This window comes from Phacochoerus africanus, chromosome 7, assembly GCF_016906955.1.
Source record: "Phacochoerus africanus isolate WHEZ1 chromosome 7, ROS_Pafr_v1, whole genome shotgun sequence".
Taxonomy (NCBI): Eukaryota; Metazoa; Chordata; class Mammalia; order Artiodactyla; family Suidae; genus Phacochoerus; species Phacochoerus africanus.
Window position 1 is genome coordinate 9,575,392 of NC_062550.1, and position 21,498 is coordinate 9,596,889.

The 21,498-nt window shown below is 53.8% G+C and overlaps 1 protein-coding gene across 14 annotated transcripts in view; it reads left to right on the plus strand.

Moving 5' to 3' along the window:
* Positions 1 to 8,613, plus strand: part of CSNK1E (casein kinase 1 epsilon) — a 38,170-nt gene extending 29,557 nt beyond the window's left edge. For 5 of the 14 annotated variants that reach the window (XM_047786255.1, XM_047786252.1, XM_047786253.1 and 2 more), the window contains one exon: positions 1,254 to 1,977. In XM_047786255.1, coding sequence (XP_047642211.1) covers positions 1,254 to 1,882 — 629 coding nt within the window. In that variant the 3' untranslated portion in view covers positions 1,883 to 1,977. The other 9 variants (XM_047786263.1, XM_047786261.1, XM_047786259.1 and 6 more) reach the window with 8 other exon arrangements.
* Positions 8,614 to 21,498: the final 12,885 nt, after the last annotated feature.

The window sequence follows — 21,498 nt, forward strand, 5'->3', positions numbered from 1 at the left end:
CCACTGCCGGCCCCAGAACATCCAGCGCAGGCCCTGCTGCTGTTCGGGCCCGGCGGGGGGGTGGGGGGGCCTGGCTGGGAGCTGCCCAGGCCCCCCACCCTCACTCCGGCCCACCTCACTCCCACCTCCTGGGAGTCTCCTCTGCTGCTCCCACGGAGCACTTCTGACACTTGCTGTCACCAAAGGTCGGGGTTGTTTCCCCCTCACCAAGCAGTTCTCTGTGACACCGGCTGGGTGTCCTGCAGTTTGACTCAGTCCTGACACTGTCCACCTGGAGGTAGTGTCGCATCCAAGAGGTTGAGGGCTCGGTCCCACGAGGCTCTTCCCGCCACATTTGAGAGGCCAGCCGCGAGTCAAGCTTGCCACCTGGGCTTCTGATCGATGGGCTGTAAATCCGAGGTTCCCATGACTCTCTCCTCGGACTGCGTTAATTTGGCTCACAGAACTTGGGGAAATACTGCATTTCCCAGCTTATAAAAGGATGTGAGATCATTGTACAACTATAAATGCAGTAAATTCATCGAGTAATAAATTTTTTTTTTTTTTTTTTAAAGACATGAGAAAGGACACAGATGAGGGAGTTCCTATTGTGACACAGTGGAAGTGAATCTGACTAGGAATCATGAGGTTGCGGGTTCGATCCCTGGCCTCTCTCAGTGGGTTAAGGATCTGATGTTGCCGTGAGCTGTGGTGTAGGCCAGCAGCTGTAGCTCCGATTTGACCCCTAGCCTGGGAACCTCCATGTGCCATTCCCTAAAAAGCAAAAAGCAAAAGCAAAAAAAAAGACAGAAATGAACAGCCAGTTGAAAATGCACATGGGATGAGGTAGCTCCTCTCCCTGTGGAGTTGGGGTGTCACTCTCCTGATGTGAAGGTGTTCAGCAACCAAGGGGCTCTCCAAACCCTTACTATTGGGATGTTTGTGGAGGCTCCATCATGTCAGCATAAGCGGTCAGTAATTCCATTTCCAGCCCCTCTCCCTTTTCTAGGGAAATGGGTAGGGGTGGGGCTGGAAGTTCCAATCCTGGCAACCAGCCCCCTCCAGGAGCCCACCCTGAGTCTCCCCCTTAGAACAAAAGCTACTCCCAGTGCTCTTTCCACTCCGGAGATTATACAGGCTTTAGGAGCCCAGGGGCAGAGACCAATATAGAGATTTTCTATCATAAGGACAGGGGCGGGGTTGTTGGGCGCTGGCTGTTGAGGGCCCTGGGAGCATGGGCCTCATGTGGCCCCTTCTGTCACCCCCCACCCCAGCTGAGTTCTCAACATACCTCAACTTCTGCCGTTCGCTGCGGTTCGATGACAAGCCTGACTACTCCTACCTGCGCCAGCTCTTCCGCAACCTCTTCCACCGGCAGGGCTTCTCCTACGACTACGTCTTCGACTGGAACATGCTCAAATTCGTGAGTCACCTGGAGGCCAAGGAGGGCTTGGGGGACTGGACTGGGAAGGCGAACGTGACCTGGTGGCGGGCGGGGCTCCCGGAAGACGGGAGCTATGAGCCGGACAGCGCAAGTGACCTCTCTGGGGTCCCGGGGCCCGCGTGCTCCCCCCACTCCAGCCTCACCCATGCTGATGACACGTGCCACCGTGGTCAGCGAGGCCCCCATGGGATGCCTCCTCCCACCAGACCCAAGAGGGCTTGTCTGGGCCTGCCCTCCCTCCTAGGGTCCTGGAGGGGGGGGGCCTGGATGGCGCTGGCCGGCCCCCCTGCGGTCTTGATCATGGCCTACACTGTCCTGCTCTTGCTCTTCTGCACGTCCCAGGTGGCGGCCTTCACCCGAGCCCCCTTGGCCAGCCTGGACCCCTTCATTGTGCTCTCTTTCTTCTTGGTCATGGGCCCCTGGGTCTTGCTAGGCGCCTCTTTCATCTCTCTCTCTTAAGAGTGGGGGGTGGTGGGGTGGAGAGTAGTGTTGGTTGGCTGGGCCTGGAGCTCAGGAATGTGTGAAATCCTGTGTCTTGTTTCACATCTCTTCTGGAAAAGGGGGCTTCCTCGAGCCAGGCTCAGCCCCGTGACAGCGAAGCTATTGCACTGCCCTGCCCCCGCCCCTGTCCCTGTGCCGGGCCCACGTACCCACCCACATACTGGTAAGGACCCTCCAAGACCTGATCTCTCCAAGACTGACCGCTTGGCCGGGCGAGCACAGAGGCTGAGCCTCTGCTCTGCTCTCTCTGTCCCTTCCAGGTGCCCGGCGCCCCTGGGCACCCAGTTCCCCGCAGATAGGCCCATGGAGGAGGTGGAGGAGTTGCCTCCCCCAAACTACTGGCCTGTGGTCTGGACTCCTGGGCCCCAATTCTGACATCACCAAGTGTGCCCGAGCCTATCGGGGCCAGGCTCGAGGAGACGTCCCTTGGCATGGTGGGGGCACAGTGGAGAGGGTGTGGCAGAGAAGGTCCTGCTGCGAGATTCCTGGGGACAAATCCGCTGCCTGATGAACAGAGCCTGAAGGAGAGACGATGTTCCCTGCCCTGGAGGGCCTGCCGAGAACGGGTACCAGATGCAGCCTCAGCCTGACCCTGTCAGCGGCCTCTGTCTTGAACCCGAACTCATTAAATGCCCGCCCCCCCCCCCGTACTGCAGTTCATCGTCGTGTGCCTCTCTTTTCACGGTGGGCACCTTCAGCCCACGCCGCCAGCTGCTCAGGACCGAGGCCTTGTTCTCCAAGACGCTGGGATTGCACTGGCCTTGGTCTCCTTCTCTTTCTGGTTCTCAGACAGTGGCCTGGTACTGTTCCCTAAGGAGTGGGGCAGAGGTTGGGCAGAGGATGGGAGTTCCATGGCCAAAGGACCCAGGGGTGACCGTGGGGTGCCTTTCACCCCAGACCTTTGGGCTGAGAGCACAGCCGAGGGCCTGGGGCCAGCTCTTCTTGCTCCAGGGCACTGCTCAGGGCGCTGGGCATTCACTCATTTATGTAGAGAGGCGTTCCTGTGTCTGGTTCTCGGCTGGGTTTGGCCCTTCCTCTTGGCACAGCTCCAGCAGTGGGGTCTGTGTTATCCAGGCCTGTCACCTCCCGTAGGGTAGCCACTGGCTTCTTGTGGCTGGCTAAGTGAATTAAAGCTGGAAACATACTTCTGCAGTTGCCTTTGCCACATTCAGAGTTCAGGAGCCACAAGTGGCTGCCTAGTGGCTCTAACGAATACCCAGCAAGGCGGATGTGAGCACATCCCTCGTCACAGAGAGGCTGCGGGACCTGCCACTCCAAACGGCTCCTCAGAGAGCCTCTCATGGGACCATAAAGCCGACAAGATCCCACCTCAAGCCAGGCTAGGAGCTCCCTCTCCACCCATTGCTGGCACCCCGACCCCTGCCTGGGGTTCTCTTGGAGGCAGGCCCTGGGGTCAGAAGCTGAGCAGAGGTGCCAGCAGCCTTGTCCTGCACTGATTGATCTCTGGCTTGAGGGCCATCGGACTGGATAATTTGGCACCTTTGACCCCATCACCACGCTGGTGAGCTCACCATGGAGCCTCCAGTGCCTGCGACGGAAACATCTGCAGGCACGCACTGGGGACCTACCACACTCATCTCAAGGCCAAGCCCCTCCCACATCAACCCCCACACCCCTGCAGGAAGCCTACACCAGCACCTACCAGCAGGCTGGACATTCCGCTGGGCACTGTGGGCTGCAGAGTCCCGTGGGAAGAATCCTGCTCTTGACTGAGAACTTGCCTCTTTGAAGTGCCCACCCCGTATGGTTGGGTATCAGGGCCCTGGAATCCCTGGATCCCGGAGGCTGGGATGCTGCTCTCAGCACGCAGGGCCAGTGTCTTCCAAGGTCCAACTAGCCGGCCAGGTGGAAACTCAACACAGCCAAGGACAGGAGTCTGCACGACGTGGGTGGATGCCTGTGTGACTTTGACATTGACCTGTATTTTCTTGTGGGCAAATAAAAGCCAAGAGACCTCCCTAGTGTGCATTTCCTGAGGCGTTGCTTGGGTGGGGTGGAAACAGGGAGAGTAGCTCCCCTCCTGCCACAGGGCTGGGTCAGCCGATCCTGCTCTGGTCACAAGGGGCAGGGGCTCCAGCCCTCCGCTCAGCTTCAGCCTCTGTGCTGTGCGCCTCTGTGTGAATAGCCTGGCTTCGCTCAGCCTCAGTTCCCCAACTGTGGAGTGAGCGCATAGCTGCCTTGCGAGTTGATGTGCCCCCGGGACATGGGTGCTGCAGCTCTTACTTCCAGGTGTTGCTGTGCTTCTGGCTGAATTGCTCTCTGTGCCCGTCTAACTGGGTGGGGGCCCTGGTTGAAGGCTGGAGGTCAGGAGACGGTGCCCTGGTGCTTCCACGCCTGCCTGGCCAGGCTTGTTGGGGGAGGGCTGGGAAGTGCGCCCCTGAAGTCTGCTGAGTCCTCCTGAGATACAGAGATCAGCTCAGAACAGCTCTGTGGCCCCAGGAGGGTCATGAGGCCTCTCTGGGCCTCGGTTCCGCACTAGGCTTCAGGGATCGTTGTGATCCCCGGCCACTACCTCCTAGAGTTGCTTAAAGTTGAGGGCCACGCCCACCTCATCACCCAGGGATGATAGGGCTTCTTGACCAGTTCCCTGGGAGAGACAGGGTTGCAGGAGCCTGTACTCCATGGCCCCTGAGCAGTTCCCCAACTCAGCCCGCAGCTCTCTCCTCCACAGATGCGGCCCCCCTCATGCCAGCCCCCCGCCCTTCCCTGTGGACGACCCCAGGACCAACTAGGTAATGCGGCAAGGCGCTGCTCCCAAGCCGTGCTCCTCTTTCTGGGCCTTTCTTCTTTCCTCCTGTGCTGGGGGTGGCAGTGGCTGGAGGGCAGGGGCCCATGGCTCCCTTCTGTCCCAGCCTGCCTGCTGGGCCTCTCTCTTCATGGGGCATCTAGCCCATTCCTTTTCCAACTCCCATCCCAGGTCAGGCAGTGTCTGCGTGGGTCCCCCAGGCCTCTTGGTTGTGACCTCCCCCAGCACCTGCCAGAGCTATTGCCAGAGCTATTGCCAGGTCCGGCCCTTTGAAAAGATCCCTGGTTAGGGACTGGGGGCCCTGTTTGGAGTCCTGGCCCTGCCTTCAGCTAGCCTCGTAACTCTCTGGGGCTCTGAACACCTCCTCTGCTGTGTCTGGAAACCCAGAGGGGAGCCCAGGTTGGGAAGGTCAAGGAGTGCCCTTGGTCGTCCTGGGGTGTTGGCCCTCCCAGCTCTGACGCCAGCCCCATGGGACCAGGGCACAGTGACCTCCCTCCACCTCTCAGGTCCAGCTCTCTCCTTCCAGGCAGTTGTGTGGCTTTGTTTCTCTGCGGTGTGATTGTGGGTCATCTCCAGGTCTTGGGCTTCCTGCTTTGTGGGGAGGAGGTTGGACCAGAGGGTTTCTGAGATGCTACTTCCCCGAGATGCCCACCTGGCCTCCCTCCCCCTGCTCTGCCCCCAGGGGACTGCTGGGTCCCGGAGCTCCCTGCCCTGGCAGGGCTGACCAGGTCTCCTCTCACGCCCACAGGGTGCAGCCCGGAACCCCGAGGACGTGGACCGGGAGCGGCGAGAACACGAACGCGAGGAGAGAATGGGGCAGCTCCGAGGGTCCGCAACTCGAGCCCTGCCCCCTGGCCCACCCACGGGGGCCACCGCCAACCGGCTCCGCAGTGCTGCCGAGCCCGTGGCTTCCACCCCCGCCTCCCGCCTCCAGCAAGCTGGTGAGCGAGTGGGCACCCAGGCGGGGCGGGGGGAGCCGAGGGGTGGGGCTGCCCAGCCCTGGACACTGACGGCCGCTCCCCCCACCTCACCCTCCAGGCAATACTTCTCCCAGAGCGATCTCCCGGGTGGACAGAGAGAGGAAGGTGAGCATGAGGCTGCACAGGGGTGCACCTGCCAATGTCTCGTCCTCCGACCTCACTGGGCGGCAAGAGGTCTCCCGGATTTCAGCCTCACAGGTGAGCCGCCCTCACTCCAGCCTTGCTGTGCCTCGGCTGAGCCAGAGACCCTCACCCTCCCCCGGCACGGAATCAGGGGTCCTGCTCTCTCCTCTCCACTGATTCAGCGTGGCCTCATTGCATCTTCTGAGGAATGACTGCCCAAGCCTGGCCTGGGTGGGCAGCAGGGAGCTCATGGAGGAGGGGCTCATGGTCCCTGTCAGCACAGATGGAGTGACGGGCAGATCATGTGTGGTGGCCCTGCTAGGGTCACATTTGGACCAGGAAAGTCGAGAAGGCAGATCTGGGGTTGCCCAGGGAAGGATCCGACAGCAGTGGGCCGGAGACCTGCCCTGGGCTTCCTACCTGTACCCAAGGCGCCTCGGCAGGACAGGTCGCACGTTCCACTCATGTGTGGCCTTGAGCAGCTGTGTTGCCTCTCGGGGCAGTGTTCTTGCCTACAAAGTAGGAACACCCTGGGTCCTTGAGATACACACCCCTGCCCTTGACTCCAGGGGCTTGGTGGGCGTGGGCAGGGACTTGTCGATGTGCTGTTGCCAGCAGCTCACCCCGTCCCCCCTTTCTGCCTCCCTCCTCGTAGACAAGCGTGCCATTTGACCACCTCGGGAAGTGAGGAGGAGCCACCATCGGACCAGTATTTGCTTAGGTGAGTGGATGTCTGCTGTGTCTAGAAGCACGTGTGGCCCCAAGAGGAGCCCAGTGTGTGTCCTCTGCCCAGGCCTGGCCCATACCAGCTGATTTCTGCTGGAAACCCCTCTCTTTGCCATGGGGCCAGTCCTCCATCCCCGCTTTGTCGTAACTATTCCAGCAAGTTGGTAGCAGGCACTGAGCCTGGGGGCCCACAGGCCGACCTTCCCCAGGGCTTTAGCCGTGTCTCTGTCTCTGGGCTGTTAAAAGCTTTGTTCATGCAAAGTCCTTAGAACAGGGCCCTGTGCTTAGGAGCGGATCTGCTCTCAGAGAGACCCCTGGTGGCCTCCTCAAGCCCAGGAGGGGCCATCTGGCCAGTGTGAGCCTCAGTGGGACTTGTGGCTACTTTTGGCCTTGAGGCAGGTACAGCAGCTCTGCCCTCTGGGCCCCCTCCCCGCCTTTGGGAAGGGAAGTGGCTGGGGATGTTGGGGTGGGGCGGGGGGCTGGTGGCACAAGGTAGGTCTGAACTCCCTGGGGAGTATATCCGAGGCTGGCAGTAGCTTACAGTTCACAAGCTTGACTCGCACTGGGACATCCTGGGTATGATCTGCTTCGTGGAAATTTGTCCACAGTTAGCGCTGGGACCTAAATCGGTTTACCTTTGGCAGACCTCAGGCCCGGGAGCCAGTCTGTCCATGGCAGGGTGGGCAGATGTGTGGCTGGGGGTGGCTGCTTACCCACAAGAGGAAGAGTCTCTGTCTCTTCTGTGAAAATGGAGGGACCAGCTCAGAGCCTCAGGGGCAGGAAGACAGACACTGAAGGCGGCTGGTGGGTGGGTGGTTCAGGCAGATGTGCACCTGATCTGTCTTCTCTCTCCCCCTTTCTAGTGTCTTCACTGTATTTTCTTTAAAAAAAAAAAACCAACAACAAAAAGATGGGGAAGAAAAACCACTCAAAAGAACAAAAAAAGACAAAACCCAGCACAAAACTGACGATGGATATTGTTTCGATTCTTTTTTTTCTTCCCTTTTATTTCTTTCTTTTTTCTTTTTTCTTTTTTTTTTTTTTTTTTTTTGCCAATGGCAAGAAGACGGGCTGCCCTCGGCACAGAGGATCCTTTTCCTCCGAATTTCCCGCTGCCCACAGCCTTGAGGCTGCCAAGCGCTCCCTACACCAGGCTACACCTGCCAGACGCCACGGCCCCACCCCTGCCGACGCCCGACGTGGCTTGGAAGGGGGACGTTTCTGCACTGGAGAGGCCACGGGTCCTCACGGGCCCTTGCAAGGTGGCCCAAGGAGCTGGGGGGAATGGGTTGGTTGGCCAGAGGCAGGTCCCACTGGGTGTTTGTGAGCCTTGGGGCCACAGGTGTGTGCAGCCCCCACCCCCTGAGATGATGGTCACTGACTTTCTGTGCTGGGTCTTCTCCAGTGCTTCCCTGACCGTTCGGGTCCCTTGGCCTCTCCGTGGGGACCTTGAGGAAGAGGGTCAAGAGGCCCTGTGGGCGTGTGTGTGTGTTTCTGACCTGTATCTCCCAGGATGGCAGGTGTCCCACCCACCTGCCAGACCGACTCTCTGTTCTTATCCCCGCTAACAGGGGTGGGCAGTGACCTCATGTCCCTCAAGAAGGGCACAGGCTTTGTGCCACCACCGAGCCCGACTGTCATCAGCCTGTGGTCCCCCTTGCCTGGTCTTAGGGCAGAATCTGTGGAGACTGCTTCCAGAAAGCCTCTAGCTCTTGGGTTATAGATGAATTCCCTGGTTCTGACTCTCCTGGGGCCTCCCCTCCCTGCGTGCTGCCTCTCTGAGGAGGAGCCCAGGGTCAGGGCTGGGCACTGGATTTATCCATCCCTCCTAATTAACACCCATTCTTTCTTTATTTTGTTTTTTCCTGTGTGTATTTCCTAATTTATTTACCTCTGTTTCCCCTTTTTTCTTTTTCTTTTTTTTTAATTAAAGAGCAAAGCTTTTTATTACTTTGTAATTTAAAAAACTGAAAAAAAAATACTGAAGAACTTTGGGGGGAATTTTGTACTTTTTTCCTGTGTAAATATTGGACTTTTTTGAGCTTTATTGTGGTTGTTAATTTGAAGTAATAAAGTAGAAAAGGATAAAGTGACATGAGCAGTCCTTGGTCCACCTCTGCTCTGGGGGCTTCTCCCCAGCAGACCTGGGGGCTACATATGGCTGGGGCGGTGGTTGGTACCTCTCAGGGCTATTTTAAATCTGTACTTAAAAACCGCATATGGGAGTTCCCTTCATGGCTCAGCGGTTAACGAACCTGACTAGGTTCCATGAGGATGCGAGTTTGATCCCTGGCCTCGCTCAGTGGGTTAAGGACCTGGCGTTGCCGTGAGCTGTGGTGTAGGTTGCAGCTGTGCTTTGGGTAAGATCCCTGGCCTGGGAACTTCATGTGCAGCGGGTGAGGCTGAAAAAGAAAAAATGGTAATAAAGAGAAGAAGCTTTCTTTTAAAAAGAAAAAGCAGCTTCTGCCTCAGAAGGACAGACTAGAGTCTGCATCCTAACAAAGTTCCAGGGGCTATGCCCACAGCCTGGGACCACGCTGAACAGGAAGGTGTCCACAGTTCTGGAGTTATCTCACCCAGTAATTCTGAGTTAGGTGTTACTCTCCTGCCTTCAGAAGAAACTGTGTGAGGGTAAAATACTGTCCAAGGCCACAGCTCTCCTGGGTCCAGTGACAACTGTGCCGCAGATGACCCTGGGTGTTTCCTTCAGCCAAGTTTTGATAAAGGAACAGCCCTCAGCCTTGCCTGCCTGTGACCAGCTTGTAAAAGAATTTGTCAGCAATCCATGTTTATCCAGCACACATTACTGTCCTACTTCTCATGCAACCCAAGGGCCACTTTCGCCATGGTCCACCCGCAAGCAAGAGCTCAGCCTGGGGAAGGGGTGGAGGGCTCTGAGAGGTCCCCCCCCCAGGGCACTTATAAATCCTGGGTATAGCTCAACAACCCCCCCCCCCCATAATTAAGGTCCCTTCCAGTGCTGGCATTTGAAGACCCTGTGAACCCATAGCCTGGCTCAGGCCTAGTAAAGGGTCTCCTGCTGGCCCTCCATTGGGGGGCTGAGGCGGAAGTGGGTCCTTATTCCCAGTCACCAGGGATGGGGGGTGCTCCTCAAAGCTTGGGGTCCTGTAATGAACCACAGGAGGCCTTGGATTGGGGTGACTAGTCAGTGACTCCAGCCCCAGACATCAAACAGTAAGTGTGAGGGAGTTCCCTGGTTGCTTAGTGGTTGAGGACTTGGTGTCATTGCTATGGCTCGAATCTGATCCCTGGCCTGGAAACTTCCACATGCTGCAGGCACGGCCAAAAGAGAAGATATTACAATTTTAATATTACTATACCTATGGAGTAAAGAGGTTTTGACAGGGTTTTTTTCCCCTTTAGAATGTATCTAAGGAAAGACTGGCAAAGTACAATGCCCAGAAGTAACTTGAAGTTATTCTTTGGGTTCTATGTGGTGGTTTTATTAATTTTAATAATGAGTTTGTGTCCCCCTCCCTTTTTGGCTTAAAGTTTGGTTTGGGGAGGTATTACATGTGTAATCACAAAGCCGGATGAAAGTCACGTTGCAGAGAACCCATCCCGGCCCCTCCTCTGTGTTCCTACCCACGATCCTCACTGGTTTCTGGTTTCTCCTTCCTGTGTTTCTTATTCAGGGAGCTAATGTATATGGGAGGGGGTGGTGGCTGACAGCCTCTGAGGAAGTGATATTTAAGCTGAGACCAGAGGAGTGACCAGGATGCGTCAACCATGCAAACAGTTTATTTTTATAAAGTACGCCAAACAATTGCCCGGAAATTTTGCCCAGACTGGAGGGGGCAAACATGCCACTTGGTGAATCATTTTTAGTCATGCAACAAACAAACATTGACTGGGCCCTGGATGCCAGGTCCTGGGCCAAGGTGGAGTGGATATACAGGGTGAGGGGAGGAGAGCCCAGGGCTCGAGTCCAGAGAGCTGGCTGGGTCTCTCTGCAGCCTTGGGCATTGCCTGAGCCTTGGTTTTCTCTTCTGTAAAGTGGAGGTGATAATAGCTGCTTCAGAGGTTGTAGGATTAAATACAACCACACATGTGCATAAGCGCTGAAATAATTGGCGGCTCACAGTGCCAGGCCCTGTTTCCAACCTCTGCTCATTAACAGTCTTATGAGGTGGGTGTATTATACCCATTTTATGGATGAGGACACTGAAGCACAGAGAAGACAGGCTGGCTCCATAGCCCATGCTCGCTTGCTCTTTTTTTTTTTTTTTTCTTTTGAAGTTCCTCAGCCAGGGATTGAATCCGAGTCACAGCTGTAACCAGAGCCACAGCAGTGACAGCCCTGGATCCTTAACCTACTGAGCCACCAGGGGACTCCTCCACAACCCATGATCTTAGCTTTCACTATAGCCAGGCACCTGGTAAGTGCTCAGCAATGGGAACTACACATTTCAAACACAAGGTGTGACTTGGCTTCCAGGGACCAAGTTCAGGGCAAAGACTCAGGTTAGCAAATGGCTCATCCCAATCCAAAATCCAGTGTGAGAAGCCCAGTGAACGAGGGACAAAGGAGGGAGGAAGGTGATGTCATCAGGAAGATGATTCAAAGATACCTGACCTGAGCCTTGAAATGTGAGTAGTTGACTGGAGAGGGGTTGAGGAGGGGACAGACATTTCCGACAGAGGAAATAGCATATGCAAAGGCCCAGAGGAGCCCGCCCCCAAAGAAAAGGGGGGGAAAGGACTTCCCACTGTGGCTCAGCGGGTTATGAACCCCACTGTTGTCCATGAGGATATGGGTTCGATCCCTGGCCTAGCTCAGTGAGTTAAGGATCTGGTGTGGCTGCAAGCTGTGTGTGGTGTAGGTCGCAGATGCAGCTCAGACTCCGAGTGGCTGTGGCTGTGGCGTAGGTTGGCAGCTGCTGCTCCCACTTGACCCCTGGCCTGGGAATTTCCATATGCCATGGGTTCGGCCCTAGATTGAAAAAAAAAGAGAGAGAGAGAAAGGCCTAGAGGCATGAACTAGCCTGATTTACTCAGACTAGGGAGCACAGAGGGGAAAGGAGACCTATAGCAGCCGAGGCTGGAGGAGGCAGAAGGCAGGCAGAGGCCAGATCCCACTCGCCTGACTTCCATGCCCCTGTGCCTGCACTGTGGGGAACTGCTGATTAGAGAAGAGGGCACGACGGATGTGAACTTGAGGAATATGAATCTGGCAGCAGTGGGCAGGGAGATTGGAGGATGGAGAAAAGAGATGCAGAGGTCAGGGAGCTAAGGTCACAATCCAGGCAGGAGGCATCCAGAAGGCAAGGATGACGGAACCGCTTCTGAACAGAGATCTGCTCTTGGCCCAGAGAGAGGGAGGACTCGCAGGCTCTGAGGCCACCTGCCTGGGAGCCTGAGGGCACAGCCAGGACCGCCGACAGAAAGCTGGAACCAGATGGGGGAGAACCGGGTTCTCAGAGACAGACCGCGGGGGCGTGGCCAGAGAGGGAGGAGCCTGATGGGGGCGGGGCTTCAGGAGGAGGGTGTGGTCAGCGGGCTCAAAGCAACCGAGCAGAGGAAAAGGGGGAAGCTGGCCGGAAAGCAAGATTCCTACTGACCATTTCCCCTCGCTCCTTTTCGTTTTTTAGAATTGAAGTATAGCTTATGTACAGAGAAACACACATCGTACATGCGCACGGATCCAGTGCTTCTTACGTCTTTCTATACAACTTCTGTAATCACCGCCTGACGGGATGTGGGCGATTGTCACTGCCCCAGCAAGTTCCCGCACGCCCCTTTCCGTGCAGGGTGCCCCCTGAGACACACTGGTAACCACTCTTCTAAAAACCAGCGGGTGGCCTTTTGACTTGGGGGTGGGGATGGGAGGTGGGGAGTGGGGACAGAGGCAGAGCCAGCGCTGAGAAGAGAAGCTTCTGGCAGGACAAACTGCCTGGAACAAACTTCCCTGGGGATGAGGGGTGGGAGGAGGTGGTTTTGAGGATCCAAGAAGTCTGCTCTTGTTTGGAGTCTAAAGAACCCTTGAGGAGGGGGTTGAAGACGGGGTGGCAGAGGGTTTGGAGAAAGAAGCTGAGGAGGAGACGCCAGGAGAACTTGGCCTGGGACAAAAGGAGGGATTGGGCTTCCTCTGAACTTAGTTCGGTCAATTCCCCCCATAAAGCTAAACTGCCCAGCCACTGGCCTGCTGCCTCCTGGGTGGTGGCCTCTGCTCTCCTTTCCTACCCACATTTTGATGCCCCCCCAAGCTAGGGCCTCCCACGGGGAAGTGGATCAGGCAGACCCCTGCCTGCGGCTCCTGTGGGGGCCCCTCCGATGTAGCTTTAGCAAAGTGGAGAGCCTTCCACCCCCACATTCTCACTCCTTCCCTCCCTCCCCCCTCCTCCATCCACACTCTATTTCAGAAACAGATATGGGAATAGTTCCAGCTAAGAAGGCTGAGCCCCCGCGTCACATCCTCTTTCCCAGAGCCTGCAACACAGGCGCCCACAGGAACCCAACTAATCACTCAGAGGAGTAAATACATTCCAAGCTCCAACCTCCAACTGGCCCATCACCAGACATCTCCTCTCGCCCAAGCCACACTTCTCTGGGGTCTGCTTTCCTATCTACACGTGGGTGGGTGAGGGAGAAGAGGTCTGGTGAGCAGGATAAACGCTGCCATGGTGACACCTAGCCGCCGTCCCCTCCTCTTCCTCTGGTCTGCTCCCTGCCATCTTTCCTTTCACCCTAGCGAGGCACCAACAGCATCTTCCTGTCCTCCCAAGTGTCCGTGTGAGGCCATGTCCCATGGCCTACTGACTGACATTCAGGAAGCCACACATCTGGAGCCTGGCTTCACTGAAGATGGGAGAGCAGTCCAGTCAGCAGCTGGCGTGCAGGGAGCAGGGCGCCCAGCCTTGGGGTACTGCCCCTTTAAGACGGCACCCCTGGGAACCCCCACAACACATCCCTGCAGAGAGTAACTGGAGCTCCTGCGGCCCCTGGGAGAATGGCATCTCAGGTAATTATGCCTCCCAAGGCCTTTCATCCCAGCATCTTCAAAGCACCTGTGATTAAGGTGCGGCCCCTCTGAACTCATCCCATCCAGGTTTACTGAGTCACCGCGGCTCTGAGACTGGGACACCCAGGCCTCTTTCCCCTTCTCTCCTCCCTCTCATTAAAACCTTTCCAAGGAAACGTGGACTGAGCTGCCCCCCTCCCCTGCACGGCCCTGACCTGTGGGTGCACCTCCCTTTCCTGACAGCAAATGCTCCAGAGAGTTGGCTGCAATCTGGGATTTTGTTGAGAACCTGAATCACGTTCCTAGCGATTCCAAGGAAACTGGCAGTAAATACTCCTCTTTGGCCTGTTTTCATTTGCTTGTTTATTTTGGCTGGGTAAGTTTGAGGTGGGACCTCCCTCACCTAGGCTGAAGGTGCGGGTGTGTGTGTATGTGCTTGGGCAATTGACAGACACAGAAAGAGGAAGCTCCTCCTCATATCCCCAACTCAGGCTCTTTTTGCAGCAACCTATATCTATTTTTCGGGAGCGGCGGGGGAGGGGTGGTGGTGGTGTGTCTGTGGCATGTGGAAGTTCCCGGGCCAGGGATCAGATCCGCACCACATTAGCAACCCGAGCCACTGCAGTGACAACGCTGGATCGTTAACCTCCTGTGCCACAGCGGGAACTCCAACACAGCAACCTGTAAATCATCACCAGCCACATCCCTGATTATTCTGACACGTGTACACACCCAAAATAGGGTCACCCAGGAATGGCCTTGTTCTCCTTGCTAATGGCTGTTGAGTCCCTGAATGTCATGACCCAACAGGAAAGGCTTTGTGAGGTCAGAAAGCATTTTCCCTTCCTGGGTCCCTCTGGGGGCTGGTGTAGAGCCTGGCTTCATTTATCAAATATCCACAAGGGACTTGGTGGGCCAGGTGGCTCAGGTGTGACCTTGACCAGATAATGATGCCTCTCTGTGCCTCAGTTTCCTCATCTGCCAGATGGCAGTCGCTGCTGCCTGCTGAAAGAATGACGAGCTGAGCACACTGCTTTCCGCATAGCAATTGCTCAGTGAATAGCAGTTGTGATGAAGCTGATGACCCTGTGTGTCTGGTGCTGAGCATGCAAAGATGACTAAGACCTAGTCCTTGCTTGCCCTCTGTTCCTCTGAGGGCCCATTCTCCTATCTTCCAGAAAATTTCTATGCATTTTAAGTCACACACACACACACACACACTCTCTCTCTCTCTCTCTCTCTCTCACGCACATAAATACTTGCATAAAGATACATCCAATACTTACCGTTCTGTATATTTTCTTTTTTCCATTTAATGACATATCCAGGGGGATCCACTTTACTTTTTTTTTGTTTTTTATTGTTTTTGCTCTTTAGGGCAGCACCTGTGGCACATGGAGGTTCCCAGGCTAGAGGTCGAATCAGAACTGCAGCTGCCAGCTTATGCCACAGTCACGCACGATCCTTAACCCACGGAGCAAGGCTAGGGATCGAACCTGCGTCCTTATGGATCCTAGTTGGGCTCGTTACCACTGAGCCACAATGGGAACTCTGGGAATCAACTTTTAATCAGGAACCTGAGGGAGGGGCAGAAATTAACAAGAAGTAAGGAAAGAGAGTGAGGAGACGAAAGCATGTTCTGGGTGATGGGAATAGCAGCGGCAAGGCCCTGCCGCCAGATGCAAGGTGGTAGCTGGGACTAGAACTCACTGATGGCAGAGTTTGAGATGGGTTCATCAAAATCAGCCTAATTGGGCCGGTTTTGCAAAAAGGAATTAGAGGACTGGCCTTCTCACTGTTTATAAATATTAGAAACAGCATTTCCTGGGTGCTTAGAGTGTGCCAGGCCTCGTGCTAACAGCCTTCCTTGTGTTATCTCATTTCATCTTCACGTCAGCTCTGAATTGATGGCGTGGTTATTAATCCCATTTTACAGATGAAGAAACTGAGGCTCAGAGAAGCTAAGTGATTTGCTCAAAGTCTCACAGACTGTCAGTGGTGGAGTGGGATTTGAACCAGGCGGTCTGGCTGATTTCGAAGAGAGGGCAGTGGGTGATGGCTTGAAGCAAAGTCTTAATTCTCTGCTCAGGAATTGAACCTGGGCAGCCTGGATGAACACCAGGAACCCTAGCCACTAGACTGGTTAGAGGCTAAAAGCAGAATTGCCTTGATTCTTGCCCCCGTTGAAAACAATGATTCAAGGAGGCTAAGACTGTAAAAATAGGTGTAAAATTTATTGTTAGAACACTGTACAACATGTGGGAGAGCACAGAAATACAGAGAATTAGACTATTTATCTCAGGCAGAAGTAAAGCGGTAATACACACTCAAAGGAGATGGGAGCGTGCGGGCGTCCCCCTGAATGAAGAGCACGCCAGGGAGGTGATTTAAATTTCTTATATAGGACAGTTCTTCCGGGTCTTTGTCTTCCCTTGGCCGGTTAGTTTGTTTTATTTTTCACACCTGACCAGATCTAGGGCCCTCCCCTGATCTGAGTGCACATCTTTTGGCCAAGATGGATCCAAAGCAGAGCATGGTGGGAAGGTGATCCGGATTTATTGCGGCCTGGCACCCCTCCCTTTCTGACCCAGAAGGGTCTCTCTGCGCATGCGTAGCTGGCGTCTCCCTGATCCTCTGGATGGGGCGTACAGGACCTCTTTGTTCTGTCCAAGCAGAGCTCAGCCCCTCTTTTGATCTTGTCATCACATGACATTAAGTTCACAGAAGACAAGTACCCGTTATTTGCCTTGTGCCTGTTATTTCTATCCTGAAGCATAGATAGGTGGCTGGTTGTAAATGTTTATTCTGGAGCCCGCCTATCTCCTTCCTCAGGAAGTATAAATAAGAGGCTAGTTGCAAATGTCATCCTGGAGCCCATCTACCTCCCGCCTCATGGCTAAAGGCCTCCAAAGAGCCACCCCATCTGGATGACTCTCCTAGTTCCCCCCACCTCTGCTCTGCTTGAGGTTACACTTCTGCCCTGTAACTGATCTTCCTTTCTGGGTGACCTGGAGTGTCACTGAAACTGACTCTGAGCCACTGAAACTCCCTTAGTTGCGGAACATCTGAAGTTCTTTCGTCCTCAACACTCTTTTCTGGTTCCCTTGGTCACAGCGTCCCATTTTCCTTAAGGGACCCACCCTCTCTCTCAGTACTTTTGGTTCAGAAGGGACTGACTCCTCCCACTGGCTTCAGAGGTGGGGCCATTTACCTAAGCCTGGCCAATTGGAGCACTGCAGTTTCTGGCTACGATGATTGGCTCAAAGAAGGTAAAGTGACTCAAGATGGGCCAATCAGAGACAAGTACTGAAACCAACTTCGGAATTCTTAGGAAAACACACACACACCCAAGAGGCCGAGAGCATCATGAGTGTCAGTCGTGTGCAAAATACTGTACCAACATTTTCACACATATTGATGGAGAAACCGAGGCTCAGAGAGGCAAAACCCCATTCCTAAGATCATACTACTATGCTAGGAAGTAAATGGAGCTGGTCCACACCACACCACGCTGCCTCGCCAGGTGCTCCTACAGCATCCTTGGGAGACGGCAAGTAAAAGATCCGGAGTGCTCTGGGCCACTCATCAGCTTGCACTGCTGAGGCCTTGGCTCTTTCCTCTGCACTGCCCTATCAATGCTAGGAGTGGGTTTTGGATGCAGAAGTAATCCAACCTGGTCTCTGCTGCCTTCGAGAGGCCCTTGGTCTTGTGGGGGAAAGAGATGCATTCAGATGATTTATGATGCACAGTGAGAAGAAAACACAAGGGGACAACAAATCATTTCTTTAAATTATATATATATATATATTTAAGTAAGGGCTGCACCTGCAGTATATGGAAATACCCAGGCAAGGGGTTGAATCAGAGCTGCACCACAGCCACAGCAACGCAGGATCCAGGCCGAACCTGCTACCTACAACACGGCTCACAGCAACGCCAAATCCTTAACCCACTGAGTGAGGCCAGGGATCGAACCCGCATCCTCATGGATCCTAGTCGGGTTCGTTAACCACTGAGCCATGACAGGAACTCCTCATTTAGTATTATTCCTAATTACTTGACTGTGTTATTTGAAATGTGTAAAGACGCTGTTTTTAAAATGAATTTATTTATATTTTTATTTTGGCTGCATCTGCGGCATGTGGAAGTTCTGGGTCGAACCCATGCAACTCAACCCGCAGCAGTGCCAACGCTGGACCCTTAACCTGCCATGCCACCAAGGGAACTCCAAGAGGCTGTTTTAATATACCATGGTATGGATCTACCATAATTTACTTAACTATTCTTTGATGAGCTTCTGATTATTCCTGATATTTTTAAGGGAGAAATTAATTAAAGCAGAATGGGGAGGGAAGAGTGGGGGAGGTGGGGATTAAGAAGGAACCAAAAAATTACATCTGATCTGGCCTTTGAAGGAAGAGTAGAATTCTTCCTTTAGTAACCAGTGAGCAGGGTAAAGCTGACTGGTGGTGGGAACTGTTATAATATTCCAGAAGGAAGGGGACCTGAACCAAGATGGTGGCCCTAGACATGCAAGGGAGAGGAGAGGGAGGTGAGTGGCATCTTCGAGCCAGTGTGAATGGGTATTTGCATGGAGCAGGGAGGCCATGGAAGGGGGTAAATGTTTATCTTCTAAATTAGCTTGGGGAGGAGTTCCTGTCATGGCTCAGTGGTTAATGAATCTGACTAGGAACCATGGGGTTGCAGGTTTGATCCCTGGCCTTGCTCAGTGGGTTAAGGATCTGGCATTGCCGTGAGCTGTGGTGTAGGTTGCAGACTTGGCTCGGATCCATCGTTGCTGTGTCTGTGGCATAGGCCGGCAGCTACAGCGCCAATTAGATCCCTAGCCTGGGAACCTCCATGTTCCGTGAGTGCGGCCCTAGAAAAGACAAAAAAAAAAAAGTTAGCCTGGGGACAGGATGAGGCAAGGCGGGAAGCCACCAACTCAGGCTCCTAGTGCCACCTGCTGCTTACCTGCCATGTCATTCAGGCCAGGTGACTTTCTGTCTTTGAGCCCCTTTCTGGCAACCCAAGCCTAAAAATTCCCACCACCTGCCCCTGCCCCTGCCCCTGCCAGCCTGGGGCCTCTGTAAGTTGAGACCCAAAGAATGCCCCTGTTGAACAGGGGCTGAGAACCGGCATTTGAGTGTGGCTTGGCCTGACTGCTCTGAATGTCAGATGGTGTCTGGTTTCCATGTAAGCATAAGATATGGTGAGATAAATGAGACCAGGACTTTGCCCTGGAGGGGTTCCTGTGTAGAGAGGAAGAGCTAGGAAGTCATGAACAAATGGTGATGATGCAATTGATGATAAGTCTTGTTTGTTCGCTGGGAAAGCCCTGAGCAACTTCCTACCTGGAGCTGGGAAGGAATTTTCCTATAGGACTCTTTCTGGAGGATCTTTATTCATGCTACAAATTTATTTTGAACATGTTCTCTATACTAGCCCTTATACTAAGTACTGCGATTATATCAGGAAAGAAAAAGGACAAAAATCTTTGTTCTTGTAGGGCTTATGTTTTACGGGAGGAAGCGAAATAGTAAATCAGGCAAACTCTGTTATGACAGCAATTAAATGACGTGGGGGACAGCTAGAGCTTGGAGAGGGGGCATCAGGACCGCATGTAGTGGCTTTGGCGATGTTACTCAGGTGATCAGGGCAAGCCTTGCTGAGTGGGGAATATGCGAGCAAACCCTTGCAGAAAGTGAGGGAGGGAGCATTCAGATACCTGAGGGAACAGCAATCCCAGCAGAGGGGACAGCCAATGCAAAGGACTTGAGGCCAACAGTGCTTCATTTGTTCTAGGAACAGCAAAGGGTCAGTGCAGGGGGAAAGAAGGGAAGAGATCAGACAAGGCTGGTTGGGTGGGTGGAATATTAGCTGAAGCAAGTTTCTGCAGGGATTTTTAAGGACCTTGGCTCTTACTTAATGTGAAATGGGCAGCTAGTGGAGGGTTTTGAGCAAAGCAGTGCCATGTTCTGATTTAGGTTTTAAAGTAATCCCTCTGGCTCCTGCATTAAAGTAGACTGGAACAGGGGGCAAGTTTGGAAAAAGGGAAAAAGGTTAGAACATTGCAATAATCCTGGGCCACTTGGGCTGCTAGAACAAATTACCATAGACTGGGTGGCTTATCAACAACAGCCTTTTTTTTTTTTTTTTTTTTTTAAAAGAGCTGTACCTGCGGCATATGGAGGTTCCCAGGCTAGGGGTTGAATTGGAACTGTAGCTGCCAGCCTACACCACAGCCACAGCAATGCCAGATCCGAGCCGCATCTGCAACCTACAGTGAAACTCAAGACAATATCAGATCCTTAACCCACTGAATGAGGCCAGGGATCAAACCCGCATCCTCATGGATATCAGTCAGGTTTCTTAACCTGCTGAGCCGCAAAAGGAACTCCAAAAATAGACGTTTATTTCCTGTTGTTCAGGAGGCTGAAAGTCCAAGATCAGGGTGGCTGTCAGCACGATCAGGTTCTGGTGAGGGCCCTTTTCTAGGTTACAGACTGCGATTCTTATTATATTCTCATGTGGCAGAAAGGCTAGAGTTCCCTGGTGTCTCTCTTTTAAAGACACCAGTCTCATCCATGAAGACTCCACCCATACGACCTAACCACCTCCTAAGGCCCTGACATTGGTGCTTAGGATTTCAACATATGAATGGGGGAAGGGGACACAAACATTCAGTCCCTAACGAGAATATTGCAATAATCATGGATGCGGGGTGATAGCAATGGAGATGAAGTGGAAGTGGTCAGAGTCTAGATCAATTTTGCTGGTAGAGCCAATATAATTTCCTGCTCCAGTGGGTAAGGGGGTGGGAGGAGAGATTCATGGATGACTTGGAGTTTCCTGGTGGCAGAGCTGGTTAAAAATCCAGTGTTGTCATTGCAACAGGTGGGTTCCATCCCTGGCTCAGGGAACTTTCACATGCCACAGGTGCAGCCAAAAGAAAAAGAAAAAACAAAAAACAATCAAAGAAGGAGTTCCCGTCGTGGCTCAGTGGTTAATGAATCCGACTAGGAACCATGAGGTTGTGGGTTCGATCCCTGGCCTTGCTCAGTGGGTTGAGGATCCGGCATTGCCGTGAGCTGAGGTGTAGGTGGTAGATGTGGCTCGGATCCCAAGGCTCTGTGGCTCTGGCGTAGGCTGGCTAGAGCTCTGACTAGACCCCTAGCCTGAGAATCTCCACATGCCGCTTGGGAATCTCCACATGCCTAGGGTGCGGCCCTAGAAAAGACTAAAAGACAAAAACAAACAAACAAACAACAGTCAAAGAAGACTGCAGGAGTTCTGGGCTGGGGCTGAAAGGATGGAGTTGCTAACTGCTGTTGTGAGGCTAAGCAGGTGCAGGTCTCTTCTGCCTTTGAAAGATGGTTCTACTGTGGGCATGTTGAGTAGGGCTTCAGTGGGCCTGTTGAGATCCTCTTGGACCTCAAGTATGAAGTGTTGAGTACACAGTTCGGGGGAGGAGCCTGGGCTAGGGGTAGAAATAAATTTGGGGATCTTGAACACATTAAAGCCAGAACTTGCTTGGATTTTGTCTTTCAGTTAAATCGAGTTGGGTGTGGACCTGGCAAACAGAAATGGGCTAGGTGACTAGAATGCTATCTGAAGAATTTTGCTAGTTAGGCCACCTAGAGCGAGATGGGGCAAGAAAAAGAGCTGCTAAGTGAAGGAGGAAGAAAAACCGCATCCTCAACTTCGCAGTTTCATCTCGCTTTACTGCCCACAGCACCTCTCTATACATTCAGTCCACAATTCCACATGCATCCTTCAGCCGACAACTTGCCGTTAGATCTTGCTTCATCTTCAAACGGGCCCAAATGGAGGCAACTAGCGTTAAAAGAAGTGTAGCGCCATACAGCCAGCGAGTGCCAGGGACAGAGATTGGAGCCCATGACTCTGTCCCTGCACTCCAAGAAGCTCAGGGGCGGGCAGGGTTGGAGGTCGGATGGAGGTGGGGAGGCGACTCTTGGCAGGTCTGGGAGCGGCG